The 15,429-nt window shown below is 40.7% G+C and overlaps 1 protein-coding gene across 2 annotated transcripts in view; it reads left to right on the forward strand.

Moving 5' to 3' along the window:
• Nucleotides 1-15,429, forward strand: part of VTA1 (vesicle trafficking 1) — a 75,822-nt gene that overhangs the window by 18,125 nt on the left and 42,268 nt on the right. The window contains exons 1-4 of one of the 2 annotated variants that reach the window (XM_073337487.1): nucleotides 6,726-6,800; nucleotides 8,394-8,640; nucleotides 10,747-10,874; nucleotides 12,142-12,217. In XM_073337487.1, coding sequence (XP_073193588.1) covers nucleotides 10,747-10,874; nucleotides 12,142-12,217 — 204 coding nt within the window. In that variant the 5' untranslated portion in view covers nucleotides 6,726-6,800; nucleotides 8,394-8,640. Of the gene's footprint in view, nucleotides 1-6,705; nucleotides 6,801-8,393; nucleotides 8,641-10,746; nucleotides 10,875-12,141; nucleotides 12,218-15,429 lie in introns of those variants that run through there. The other variant, XM_073337486.1, reaches the window with a different exon arrangement.

A 15,429-nucleotide genomic window follows, 5' to 3' on the forward strand; every position in this document is an offset into this window, starting at 1 on the left:
CCCATTTACTTTTTACCTTCAACCATTGTTGGGCATATCTTTGTAAAAAAGTCTCCAAATTTCCTCCTTCCTCCTCCCACAACATAACATAGAATTATTGGTTTACATTCCATGTTTAAAAAATATGGAGAAAAGAACCTGTGAGTTGTTATCCTGTTACTGTGAAATAGATAAATAAGATAAACCAAGTGGAAAAATGAAATGAAATGGAGAAAATCTGTATTTTGAATCAACTATTGTGGATTTTGCTTTTTAAATTTTTACATTGTATAGGGCAGGGGTGGCCAAACTGCGGCTCGTGACCCACGTGTGGCTCTTTGACAGTTAAAATGCAGCTCGTGGAGCACTCCCTGTCCCTCCCCCATTCTCCACCTACCAGACTGGGGGCGGGGAGCTCAGGGCTTCTGCCCTGCGGCAGGGCGGTGGGGCTTCAGCCCCGTGGGGCATGTCTGCTGCGGCTTGGGGCTTCAGCCTTGTCAGGTGCCTACTGCAGGGTAGAAGCCTTGTACCCCAGCAGGCACGCCCAGCTAGCGAACTTTTTAAGATTATTGTATGAGACTCGGAGGATCAGTAAGTTTGGCCACGCCTGGTATAGAACATAACTTCAGACCTTATTTTGCAGAAGGTACAGTAATTTCAGGGGTAATGTCTTAGAATCTCTTCCATAAAACACATGATTGGAACTTTGTCAGAAAATATGAAGGCTAAGAGAACCCCATTTTACTTTGATTTTTTACAATAAGGCAAGGGATCCAGTGTTCCTAAAGTGATCATGTTTATAAGCATCCACAAGCCCTAATGTAGAACTGACACTTAATACCGCTATTCGTGAGGCTGAACACTTAGAATATTTTATTGCTAGCTTAGTAAATTAATTTTATATTTGCACTGACCAGGTGCAGGGTCTAGGTTCTTTTCTGATAGCCTTTAAATTTCTCTTTGAATATGTCATAGTGGATCCCAGTGTACATGCACATGTGCCTCATTCATGCAGGTTTGGAATCTTTCAAATGACAGCGTCCATCAGGGCAGTCTATGTGCCCTTTGCCTCTTTGTGCTCCAGTATGAGGGCAGAAAATGTCGAGGACCCGTCACCCTCCCTCAGTTCCCTTTTACAGTTCATGGCTTCAAGATGGAACCTGAATGGTGTCCAGTCAACTCTGTTTCTCAAGCTTCAAACCCAACTTTACTCTGAAGAAATTCCTGTTCACTCCTATTATTTAAATTTATGACTTTTTTTTTTTTTTTTTTTTTTGCTGGTCCAAAAGACAAGGGGAAATCCCCTGCTGGAATGAGGCGCTGGGTGCCAACTACCAGCATAATGGTCACTTAACCCACTGGGTTTAAACCTTGCTCATCATGCACAGCATATGTCTTTTCTGCCTCAGGGAAGGACATATCCCTGAAAAGCGCTTAAGCTGACACTCTTTCCCCTCCTGCACCCAAAAATCAGGAAACACAAGGCTCAAATTACATCTCTTGGAGAAATCCATGAAAGAGACATCTTCCAAGCTGGAGTTGAGGAAGCTATCTGCAGCAAGTGCCAAAGTAACCAGATACCCATACCTCCAGTTCTAGTGGGGAGAAGAATTCTAAAAGGATGCCAGGACCACTGGGACCAGTGTCAAGATCCCCAGCACCTTATGCACGAGTGGTCTTGGCACCAAGCGCATCTATGTCAGCTTCCAAGGAAAGAGACCCAGCGCCCATTTTGACTACTTCAGACACTGAGCAGCATACCCACAGAGAGCTTGTCCCATAAGGAGGAGTCAAAATTCCTCCAAAGACAAGTCTTCCCCAAACGCTCCTTGACATCGAGGGATAGAAGCAGGATTGTGAGACCATGTTTCAGGCACTGATGTTAACACTGAGACTTGGCCTGGTACTGACACCAATCAGTGAGCCCTTTCAGGTACCAAGGTACACCTTTGAAGAATTGTCCTTTGCCCCTTGTCTCAGCACTAGAACTGGCACCAGCTCTAGACCTGCACCCATCAACACCACCCTTCCCAGAGATGTACTCCCCCGTGCCATCGCCAAGCCACTCCTTTGTCCTGACTTTGAGCAGGAAACCTTCTCCCATTAGATTGGAACATTACCGTGGAGGAATTTCAGAAACACACTTTACCAAGCTCTGGTGCATGACTGGCAGTGGACAGGCCAACCACTGTCTGGCCAATACCCATACAATTTATCACAATGACTTTACTGGCCTTACTAGGTCTAGTTTCCCACAGGTCTAGAATGGAGCCCATCACATGTCAGGAAAGAGAAGGAGGTCTCGGTCACTGTCCCTATCAATTGCCAGGACCCCCAATTTGGAACCAGAGGAATCCCCTTGTGAGGATGCAGAGGTTGTTCAGGAAAATCTCCTATTGCCTTGCCCACCTAATGCATCCTCTTCTCTGGATGAAGCAGTAAACTTGGCCCTGACACTGGCCATCAGTGATTTTAGGATCTTCCAAAATGTGCTGTTGAAGATAGCTTCAGCCTTGCACATCAAGCTAGTGGTGAACCAAGAGAACATGACAAGCTATTTGATATCCTTAGCTCATCACTGTCGACAGGAATTGCCCTACCAATCAATGAGAGCATATTGGACCTAGCAGATGGACTGTAGCATACCCCATCTTGCTTCACCTTCTGCAGAGTAGAAAAGCATTATCAATTTCCACTTAGTCTTCAAACATTTTATGTGCATTTGACACCAGGGTCTCTTGTGGTATTGCAGTCCAGGAAATGACTAATTTCACAAGGAGACTCTAAAAGATACGGTCTTCAAGGAACTGGACCTTTTTGGCCAAAAGGTTTACTTATCAGCCTCCCTCCAATTCTGCATCATGAACTACCAGACTCAGTTCACTAAATAGTTTTCTGATGGGGGAAAGAGTAATCCTCTTTCTGTCTAGGCTCCTGCAGAACTCTGGAGAGGAGCTGGACAGATGGTAATGAAAACAGCGCTACAACTGACAGTAGATTTGACCACATGGCTACAGCAGTCACAATGTGCTTGGCCTCCTGGTTACAGGAGTCTGGGATTCCAAAAGAAGTCCAAGTGACAGTAGAGGACCTACTTTTTGAGGGCATAGAGCTCTTCAGCAAGCAATCAGAAGAGGTACTCTGTTCTCTCAAGTATTCCAGGGCAGTGCTGAGCTCTTTAGAGATCTACATCACAATGCTGTAATTCAGGCCCTTCCTATATCAGCCCATCATAGACAAAGAATACAGGCTTATTCCCACAGTTGCCAGCTGGAATATCTGCTCAGAAAGCAACCTCAGGAGGCATGCCCATCCTCCTCTCTTACACTCCATGATTCGTCCCAGAGTCAGCAGATTTGATGAGGGTGTTGAGAGCCACATCAAGACCATCCCAGACCTGACCTTCGGAAATCACTTCACCACCATCTATTGGGTCTGGTCAGAGATAACAACAGCTGACAGAGGAGTGCTGTATAGGTAGCAAATGAGTGCTGGACGTCCCATGGCTACCCCATCCATTTCTTTTTCTTTGCCCCCTACCCCATGGACTTTCCCCATCCATCTTCTGTGACCCTTCTCATGAGAGCCTGTTACAAACAGTAGTGGCCTCATTACTTTGTCTAGGAGCTATAGAAGAGGTAGTACAGAATAAGGACATATCAGGAATAGAAATCTCTTCCACTGAAGAGTTGGGGGGGGGGGGGCTGGCTTTGTCCTATCCTAGATCTGAGGAGACTGAACAAATACAGCACCTCAAAGTAAAGAATGGTAATGCTTGCCTCCATCATGTCATCACTTCAGGCTCAGGATTGATTTGTCGCTTTAAACTTACAGGATGCATATTTCCACATTGCCATCCACCCAGCCCACAGGATGTATCTGAGATTTATGATGGGACCAAATCACTATCAGTACGAGATACTGTCCACAGCACCAAGAGCTTTTACAAAAGGTGGCAGCACACCTGTAGAAAAAGGGCATTCATGTCTATCTGTACTTAAATGACTGGCTCATCAGAGGTAGCTAACATCAGGAAACTCTAAGTCTCAAATGTGCTCTCCGGGCCTCCTAGTGGATGGTGAGAAATAGTCTCTTATCCCTTCCCAGATAGAATTCCAAGGAGCCAAGATAGATCCCCCAACAGCAAGGGCTTACCTACCAGAGGATAGATTCCTCTCACTTCGGTCATTACTGAATAGGGTGAAGTCACACCCCACTACAGTGGCACCAGGTTGCCTCACATTATTAGTTTATATGTCTATTAAGTATGTAATTGATACAACTTGATAGCCTTCCTGAGATGGCTGCTATTCTGGTAGAGGTCAGTTTAAAACAATGGTCCCCAAATTGTGGGATGTGCCCCGCTAGTGTTGGGTGTGGGGGAATATTTGGGGGAGGGGGGACTGCTGGGCCCAGGCCAGCCCCTCTGGGGGGCAGAGGGGGAGTGCCACCCAGACCCATTCCGCCCCCAGCTCTGCTCCAACTTCCAGGCTTGGCCCCTCCCCCCCCGGGAGCCGTGGTGCTACTTCTGGCTCCTAGCGGGGATGGGGAGGGCGCAGACCGGGGTGTGGGCATGTGACCCTGAAAAGTTTGGGGACCACTGATCTAACCCCTGCAAAACAGGCAGTGTCCAAAAAGGTGTAGGTTTTGTGGCCCATCATCTTCAAGGCCATCTATCATGGACATGTCAGAGCAGTTTGGGGAGCCCATCTGGACCATGTACAGATACAAGGGTCACTGTCACTGGAAGACATGGACCCGCACATAAACGTCTTAGAGCTCAGAGCCATCAGACTGGTATGCAACACTTCTTTCTGTCCTGTGATACTTGGAAGTGTTGTTGCTGTCAGACAGTATGTCAGCGATGCACTTCATAATCAAGCAAGGAGGCTCCTGCTCTTTCCTACATCTGCAGAGACAGTCAAGCTTTGGAGCTGGTGCCAACTGTATGGCATAACCCTGGTAGCTCTGCACCAGTAGGAGCCAGTAGCATCTTGGCGAACTTCCTAAGCAGGAAACTGTCCCTATTTACAAGTGGTCGCTGCAGAAATCCATCACCAAGTTGATATTCCATCAGTATGGGCCTCTGCTGATAGACCTGATAGAGAGGATGTGTCCAGGATCATTGCCTTCCTTCTGCAGTGGAGTCAAGGCCTCCTATATGCCTTTCTACTAATCCTCCAGGGTGACTTGCCAAAGCCAGACAAGACCATATCACTCTCATTCTCAAAGCTCCCTAGTATGAGAGGCAATTTTGGCTGACGGACCTGTTACAAATGTACACATAACCACCGATCAGGCTCCCAGATTGCCCAGACCTTCTGTTGCAAACCAGAGTCAAGTATACCATCCAGACCTGAAGTCACTGCATCTGACTGGTTGGATGTTGGCTGAGCACCAGGGACAGGGACTGCTCCTTATGCATTCAGGAAATTCTGGCACAGAGCAGAAAGTTCCTCCAAATGGAAAAGATTCTTAATATGGCCAACTCACCATCGCCTAGTGCAGGCCCTGGTGTTAAAGTGTATGTCTACACTGCAGTTAGACACTTGCGGCTGGCCCTTGTCAGCTGACTCAGACACGCTGGGCTTGGGCTAAGGAGCTGTTTAATTGCGGAGTAGAGGTTCAGGCTCAGGCTACAGCCCAAGCTCTTGGATCCTCTCACCTTGCGGGCCCTAGAGCCCAGGCTCCAGCCCAAGTCTGAAAGTCTACAATGCCATTAAACAGCTCCTTTCAGCCCGGGAGCCTAAATCTGCCACGTTTTTTAATTGCAGTATAAACGTACTCAAAGATTCTTGTCTATCTGCTGCAGTTAAAACATTCTGAACTTTTATTTGGCTCAACCAGGGTCCATCCAGCAGCAATATTAGCATAGGAAGGAGAATAGATAGTTAGCTCTGGAGAAAAAGTTTGACATGCAGGAGACTAGGTGAGTATAAAACATCAGAAGAGAGAAGTTTTTGGACAGTTGGGAGGTCTGAGAAAGAATGGCAGATTTGGGATTTGAAGTTTCTTGTTATGACTCTTAGTTCTTTTCTATGTCTTAAGCCCTCCCTGTGCTTCACTTGCCTGTAGTCAGTACCTTCAAAATACTTCTCTGGATAGAGAAACTGCGTTTTGAGAATACAAAATGAAAATTCTTAAGTTTAAATTCCAAAAATATTAAAATTGGACAGGTTTGTTACACCTGTCAAACCTTAAATTTAATCCTATTAAATCAGGATATTTAAAAAAAAATTATTAGAACAGAAATTTAAACTCTAAACCTATTAGTTTGTTGTGGTCAGCTCCTGACATACACTATTCTTTCAAAAAGGGAGCCTCTTAATAAGGGAAATGGGTCTATAACTCCTAATCATCACTCTAATTCGGATAAACTCTTATACCTAGGGGAGATGAACTAAGGATGGTGTTTATTTACAAATGCTTCATTATAGTTATATTTTAGGTCTCAATCTGCAAAAACTTACTGATTTAAATCAATTGATTACTAAGTGCAAAAAGTGAAGCACATGCATAAATCTTTGCAGAATCCAGTTTGCCCTAAGTGTGCAATAACGAATGTAGTTGAACACTCGATAGGGTTAGAGTTATGATTTAACAATGTAAAAATGAAATTGTTCCTCAAAATATCTGGTTTTGGGACATCTGTATATAGACAGACATACACACAAACACACACAGAAAGTTCATTGGTGACCTTTTAATATTTTCTCTCCTTTAAAGGCCGTTTGTATGCCATGCAGACTGGGATGAAGCTTGACAGTAAAACCCCAGAGTGCCGCAAATTTTTATCCAAACTAATGGATCAGTTGGAAACTGTGAGTATTTGGGTTTGGGGTTTTTTGCTATACTATTAGAGAATCTACTACTATCTCACTTTTTAAAAAATCATCTTTAAACAATTGGAATTGCCTTTCCCTTTACATTAATTAATGAAACAAACCTATATGTGCAAGCATACTGTTTAATTGTTGTAATGTATTGTTTTTAAATTAGGTGACAGGAGGGGCAAAGGGTCTACATATATTTACACAAACTTAACTGAAATCTAATACAAAACAAAATTTTACCATAAAATTCTATGTGAAGTATACATATTACAATGACAGTTTTCAGAGTAGCAGCCGTGTTAGTCTGTATCCGCAAAAAGAAAAGGAGTACTTGTGGCATCTTAGAGACTAACCAATTTATTTGAGCATAAGCTTTCGAGAGCTACAGCTCACTTCATCGGATGCAATTACAATGATATTTTATAATGATACTTTATTTAAACTCTACTGAGAAATCAGATGACCTAAGGATACGACTTTCAAAAGTGCTCATGCATGGCCTATCTTTTCTCCTATTGAAGTCAATGAGAGTTTTACCATTGACATGAGTGGATGTGGTTAACCCAATGCTGACTGCTTTTGAAAATCTTACCCTAAATGTCTTGCTGGAAGAAATAAATCTCTTGCCATGCTGGTAAGATCAAGTAACGTAACAATCTAAAAATGTTAAGATCTGTCATAATTTCTGAACTCGATCAGTCAAGAATTCATAATGTGGCAACCTTAATCTTACTCGCTATGTAAATAATCATCTGAGCCTCTGAGAAGCAAGGACCAATACTGAGCAAAAGAAAAAAGTATCTTAAACTGAAAAGGAGTAAATTTAAAAAGAAAATGCATGGTTGAATACATCAATAAAGTTATAGAAGCTGAATGCCACCTAATGACTTCTCATGTAAAATTCCTGTTGCCCTTCATGGAGTTGTCTGCCTTTCTCTCCCCCCGGTGAAGGAATGCTTTGCTTGGAAAATAATTTATCACTATCATGCCAGTTATGAAGGATCTTGCAGTGTGTCCTCAAAGTGGTTGTCCTCTGGGCTAATCTGATTTCTGATACCAAAGCTTTGAACATGAAATGAAAATGGACTAGTAGACAATGGAGGGAACACAGAAGTGAAGTGTTGATGGAAGTCTGTCCCCGTCAGCAGAGAGGCAGCCCAAGATGGAGTATCTGCATTGTGTTCATGTTCTATCCTAGAATAGAGTGAATTGTGATAATCCAGTCTGGAGGTGACTAATGAATGGATCACTGTGGCCAGAGCCTCATCTGGGAGTAAATAGTAAAGTTTACTAGCAAACTGCAGTGGAAGAAGCATTTTTTTTTTTTTTTTTTGTAACGTCTCTGATACTATCTGATGCCTTAGCTTAGTGATGTGTTAAATAGATTCACAGAGCATTACATTGAATGTGAAGCCAAGGACAATGTACCAGCTATTTCTTCAAAGCATTTTTCTTCTTACCAGCACTGCCTCAGTCTTGTCTAGGTTCAGTCTGAGGCTAACTATTAATTCAGTAGCTCCTGTCTTGTTGGCCTTATGACATTCTTGCACTGCTTTTATCTTTTGAAAATGCTATATACAGGAAAGTGTCCTTGACATGTTGACATTGGAGCCTGTTGTATCTTGCCACATCTTCAAATGGTCTTATGTAGATGCTGAAAAAAAGGGGAGCTGAAATAACTTTGGTGTCTTGAAGAGGAGCAATTTCCTATCAGCACTCTCTGAATCCTCTTGGAAATGAATGATTGGAGCAGTAGTACTACACCATCTACTTCAGCTGTGTTATCTAGGTAGTCCAATAGCACCTTTTGGTTCATATCTGAAAAAAGGTAAAATAATTTGAGCAATGATATGTGGCCTCTACCCATTATCATAAGAAGTGTCATGTGTTAATTGCTGTAGTGGTTGTCTCCATGGTGTGCCCCTGTCTGAAGCTCTGTACGGGAGAATCAAGTATATTGCAGATGTCATTTTTTGTTAGTTAAGTGTTGCCCTTTTCTCTCTTTTACCCAAGACTGGGAGGCTGGAGTCAGAACTATAGTCAGAAGGTTCTGAAGCATCAGATTTATTTTTTATGTTTGCACAGACTAGCATTTTTAGGTAATTTGGCGTTTTAGCTTCTCTGAAGGAGGCGATGATTTGTTAACAGCAAGCATAGTTGTTTTTCACTAGCCAGAAGAACAAAAATGTCTTTCTGGTCTTGGTTTAAATATTTCTCAGGGCTTTTTGAGCTTTTGTGGATGTGAGGTCATATTTTGTCACGGGTGGTGAGGTGCAAACAATTATCATGCTCAGTCAAATGTAGATGCTGTATAGCTGTAAAGAATAAAATAACTCAGCTGTCTAGAAATTACCAGAAACAAAATTTGTTATGAAACACCATTATTTTGTAAATAATCATGATTAATTATTGTTTAATACTGTATATTATTGCATTATAAAATATTTTACATATTTTGTGTAGATATGCCTTTGCATTAAATAATTGTATTATCTTAATGGTTCTGGCAAAGTAAAGCCATTGTGCATGCTTTTAGGTTTGAATTATAAACCATAATTTAGTACATAAAGTTCAACCTCAGCACTACAATGCTCTTTGGGGAAGAATTTCAAAGGCACAGCTTTAGGCACCTAATTCCCATTGACTTTCAGTGAGAGTTAGGAACCTGTGTGCTATTTGAGCCTTTGAATATCTATTCCTTTATTTTGGAGTACCTTTATTAAAACTGCCCCATTATATGTAAAATCTTGGCTAAGGAAATCTGTATGAAATGACAGTTCATCTTCAATAAATAAAAGCAGTGAGTACAAGTTCACATATTTTAGGTCAAATATAAGTCTGACAAAATTACTTACAAATAATGATAATTCACTGGGAAGAAAATTAAGCTCTCTCAAATACCAGTTGTTTTGTAACATAGCTATGATGAAAATCATGTTTAATTTACTTTTGTAAAGAAAAATAACTATTTGCAATAATGTTCACATTTCAGGTCTAAAACTCTCGAGTGGCTGTTTTTGGGTACTTGTGTGCTTTTTACGTTGCTGTAGGTGTTCCTAATATTATAGATGTCTAGCCTGTAGACTTTATTCATGTGCGCCCTTTGAAAAAAAAAAATAGACTACCATTCAAAGTTGCCTTTACAATTTTTGGCAGTATAGAAGTTGCATGTTTGTATTATGTGTAGTATTCCTGTTTTTTGTTCTGTAAGGATAAACTGAGATGTCTTTAAATGCAAACAGTAAGTCTATTCAGGAGCCCTACATCCACCTGTTGTAACTGTACCAGTGTTATTTACTTTACGGATTTTATTAGGAAACCTGAGGTTTCTTGTACTCTGTAACATCTTTGAAAAGAGGTCTTTCAATTGCAGTTCACTGCTTAGACTGAGCATTCCAGTAAATATTTAGGTCATTAGAGCAGTGAGGTTACAGCTGGGATTTCCTTTTCATTAGATCTGAGTTTTTATTAAATACTATAGTGTGCAGCACAAAAATGTTTTATAAGACAGAAAAAATATGTAGTCATACTGATCTACTGTGTGACTCTGTGAAACACACATTATGAATTCGGTAGTGTTCAATCCTTACTCAGAGTTCAGAATGTACGGTCTTTCAGATAGTGGAAAAAATGATGTAGTCTAGATATTCCTTCACAGCAACATATGTGCATATTTCTTTCAATATTTCTAAAGACCACTGTGAAGAATGCTTCTATCATAATACAAGCCATTTAGAGTTATTAGTTCATAATATTTTCTCCCCAAAAGGCTGCGCTCTGTCATATTATAAGAAACTGAAATAAAGTTATTAATCGTGTCTTTGTGTTTAATTGCATCTGGATTGTTTTGAATTAGCAAATTGATCCTATGTCTTTGAAATTCAATTGCTGAGAGCTAGTCAGTAACCAGATATGTATTTTTAACTTGCTTCAGATGAAAAAGCAGCTGGGTGATAATGAAGCTATTACTCAGGAAATAGTTGGCTGTGCCCATGTGGAGAATTATGCTTTGAAAATGTTTCTATATGCAGACAATGAAGATAGAGCTGGGCGATTTCACAAGTAAGTGAAGAATGAAAGCAAATGGCTTAAAGTATCTTTTGTCTTCATTACCTAACCTAAGTAATAAATCTAGAGTCCAGAAACTCAAATATCCAAACTCTGTCCTTCTTTCCTGATTTATGGAAAAACATTGGGTTGTCATCTGCTCTTCGCAATTTTTTTTTTAAACCCATTCATCACTACCCCTTAAAGCTACCATTATAAAATGGCTAGCATCTCTGAATGGCTTTCAGTATATAATGCCTTATTTTATTGGCAAATTATGCACCTCATTTTGAAAACAGCCTTATGTTGACCTAAGAAGAGAGACTCCTGAGGCCAATATTGAATCATCATCATCATCATCAAACATGGCAAAAGTATTTCTACTGCTGTACTACTAATATATCTATGATGACACATCGCTAAGGTCACAGTATTGTGGTTTGATTTATGGTATTACTAGAGAATAATAAAAATGGCTAATTATTTTTATGAAAATACATTAGAATGTCTTATGAATTGGCATCTACAGAGCAAAACTCCAGATCAGTTTTGAAAAATCTGTATTTTGCCTTCTAGTTAAAGGGGCATTATCAATTTAAATTTACTCCTAGATCCAAGTATTGTGGAAAAAGTTTTTTAAACTACCTTCATTTATTTTAAATGTCAGTGACAATTGTTTTTTAAACAAATAAATATTTCCCTGTGGTGTTTGATAATACAGTGTTATGACAAAGTTAAGATTAGTGACTCTGACTATAAACAAAAGTGAAACTGATTTAATTATTTTTCATTGTCCAATCTGAAAGAAATATCAAAGCTCAAATAGTGATAAGTAAATGAGATTTTAAAATTCTTTTCCTTTTAATAATGTGGTGTTAGTAGCAAAGATAAGAAATTTTGAGTGGAGGGGTTACATCATATAATTTTTAAATTTATAGTATTTCCTTGACTCATTTTTTGAGATCACCAGTAATAAGCAAAATTCTTAATATTGCTATAGGACTACATGTCAAATAGTTCCTTATTCAGTTTGTCTGTGTTATTGTTTTAAGACTTTATTATTAAAATAATACTTATGTAGGACTATTGTTGATTAGATTAAACTAGTTGAAAAAAAATGAATGTGCACCTGACTTCAGTGAAAAATTGTAACAACTAAGTTATGAATTGACAAATCTACTTTTAGAGATTTTTAGGCCTAAAAATGCTTACCTTTTAAAACCTGATACTAATGATATTCAGCATATGAAACTAAAGTTTGCACGATGTTTGTTTCTTGTAGAAACATGATAAAGTCCTTTTATACTGCAAGTCTCCTGATAGATGTTTTGTCTGTATTTGGGGAGCTCACTGAAGAGGTAAGTTACACAGGTATACAGTATATCATTGATTGCTTCTTTCCAGTAATGACACAAAGACATGGTTTTAGTCTGTTAAAGCTTTGTTCTACCGTTTGGCTCTCAGTATATTAGCTGTTAATTGTGAATGTCAATGTAGATGGGTTTTATTGCCATCTACAGCTTCACTCTTGTGATCACAGGATCTAGAGGGAATCACATCCAGTATTTCCTCCATAAAGTGTAATATACAGGCTGTGTGTATTATCCTTTATGCATAGAAATTTTATACCTGTACAAGTGTTTCAGTTAGTAATGAACATACGGTACATTTACGTGGGGATGAAATATTACACCAGCTAGAGGGAGGGTCACCAGGGGAACTGGGGAGGGAAAATGAGAGAGTCTAACTCCTCTTCCTCCTCTCCCATTTAAAGAAAAGCGCTTCTCACCCCAATAATTGAGGTTGCACTATATAAAGTTTAAAGTACAATATACATTTTTTGGTGCAACAAATAATAGATACCTTTTAAAAAATGATGTTTGATATCAGCAAGTACCGAAGTTCAGTTCACAAATGTGCTGCTAATGTCACGAATAGTCACTTTATAAGCATGTTGAGCACCACCAGAACTAGTTTCTAGAAAAACAATTCTAAACTAAAAATTGCGAGTAACTAAAGTATACTTGGTTATAGCCACTTTTTTCAGCAGATTCCTTATTCAGACAAAGACTTCAGACCTGGCTGAATGGGATGAAAGTATGCCTGGTAAAAATGGGAGCAATCACCAAGACTACTTTGTACTACTGGCAGACACCTTCACTTTAGTCACCTGCTCCTGCTTACTCTTGCAGCAGGAGGTTTAGACTGGAACAGATAAAGTCTAATCAAGATGTTTCATGTTCTTCTATTTCCTTTCTAGAAAATAACTCAAGGGATTTCTGCAGAATTAGCTGATTTAGAGTCTTGATGGAAAAATGTGACAAAAAGGTTGAAATCTTTGGACAGTAAGATAAAAAGAAAGCCATTGCGGACTAGATCGCATCTAGTCAAAGGCAGTTTAAAATACCTGGAAGATCAAAACAAGATGCTGAAATATTAAAGCACTTGGTGTCCCAGCATCAGAAGGATATGTGGTCTTAGTAGCATTTGTGGAAAAACTAGTGCCAGAAGTTCTGAATGGGGATGGGATAGAACCTATCCAAGTGGAAATTGGCAAACATACAACTAGGGGGTTCAGAGTAAAATGATGCTTGCTGTGATCTTTCTCAAAGATAGCTCATACTGGTCAGTTGTTCTCTTCTGCCCCCAGATTTTAGCTCAGTTAAGCTAGTTAGGAGAAAGGATTTAGCTTCACTTAGGGCTTAAACCCATGGAAGAATGTCCATTGACAGCAATGAAAACTGAATGGGTCCCTTAAAGAACTTGGTAGACAAAGGTGCTTTCACACAAGAACCTGGATTCTAAGTTTACTGACCTGCATCTAATCAGAAGTAACCAACACTCTTCCAAGTGCAGTTTTTAACCTTCTATAATCCAGGTGCTTGGAACATTGTTCCCCTCAGTAGCAGAGTTAAATCAGTAATTACATCTTTTTATGTCACATCCCAAGATGTAAGGTCTAACCTGTCTTTCAGACTCTGAATGTTTCCATCAAGCGGAAGATTCAGTTGTCCTTACAAGTTTGTGGCCTGAAGAAGGGCTTTGTGTAAACTCAAAAGCTTGTGTCTCACCAACAGAAGTCGGTCCAATAAAAGATATTACCTCAGACACCTTGTCTCTCTATTATCCTGGGACCAACACAACTACAACACTGCATATAGAAGAATAGATAGAAAAGGTCTCTGAGGCATAAAAAAGGCCAAAGACACACTGTCTAAAGAATCATGTGAGGGACTATCTTTGGGCTCTTGAGCCAATGTAAACTGTACATCCTTAGCTGGCAGCCAACATGACTGACTCCAACAAGGATTCTGGACCCTAGTTGCTCACGTGATCAGTCTCCTATGCAGCCAGGCACTTTGAGGGCTTCAAGCCTGGGTTTTATATGTGCGCCCCCAGCACAGGAAAGACGAGGAGGAATAGAGGTATCAGAATCTGAAGAATCCCAGCACTCAGAGGAAGCTGGAAAGCAGAAGCATCCAGATGCTAGGTAACTGCTCTGGTGGGCTGCAAACATGCCCCTCTTGGCCCATAAATTCATATTTCCAATTGCCCTCCAACCCATCCCCTATACCCAAGTCTCCCAGAGGACTCAGGTTACATAGTTTCATCTGCTCAGGGGCTGGAGCGAGAGCACAAGTGTCACTCCAGCTCTTCCAGTGACTTCACTTGTCAGCCTGACTATAGGGGAAAGCAGCCAAGCAGACTTCTCTCCTCTCATATTCCAGATTTGGTAGGAAGAGGAAAAAGAGCCTATGCTGCCAAGACCCCCTCCTTCCAGAGAAGTCTCATGCCAGAATTATCCCTAACTCTCAGTTTTGAGCATCTCATCTTTCTCACCTCCAGCAGAAGGGCTGCAGGGGGAGCTTAGTGATAATGGTTCTTCTGCTATAAATTCCCATTACCAACACAACAGCTCAGGCAAAGAAATGGAATAACTGCTCCAGTGTTTCTCCTGTGGATCAACATTTCCACCCCCACAGAAACAGACCACTAAAGGGGAAAAAAGCTAGCAGGCAAGCATCAGAGTGACTAGCAGGCAAGCATCAGAGTGACCAACAAGCAACTCCACATTTCTTCAGCAGCAGATCCATCAGGATACACAGTAGCCAGAAATCAGCCATAGCTTGCAGGATCGTTGCTGCCCTGTTCCCCCAGGTAATCCTAACCAACCATGAAGTAGAAAAGATGATCAGGGGAAAGTACCAAATATATATTCTGTCTTTTGAGACTGACAGCTCCTCCCCACAACAGACATATATGCTCCAATAAAGAGGACTACCCTTCTAGGCAATGAGGAACACCAACATCTGTTCCTTCAGTGCCTCCAGTTAGGTTCCTGCTGGACACTCAAAGCTCTGTTCAGTCCAAACCTAAACAATCCCTGCATCCTTTCACATCCCCATGGGAAACTGAGATAATGTGTACTAGATGGATGAGTATAAAGCAGTATGGGAAGAGGATTAACGGGAAAATGGGGCAACTTAAATGGCAATAGGGCATCCCAGAGCTGCAGCTGTAGCGAGCAGAGCATTCTAAGTATTGAAAAGAGGAACAACTGCACTTTTCA

Source organism: Lepidochelys kempii, chromosome 3, assembly GCF_965140265.1.
Source record: "Lepidochelys kempii isolate rLepKem1 chromosome 3, rLepKem1.hap2, whole genome shotgun sequence".
NCBI classification, from domain to species: domain Eukaryota; kingdom Metazoa; phylum Chordata; order Testudines; family Cheloniidae; genus Lepidochelys; species Lepidochelys kempii.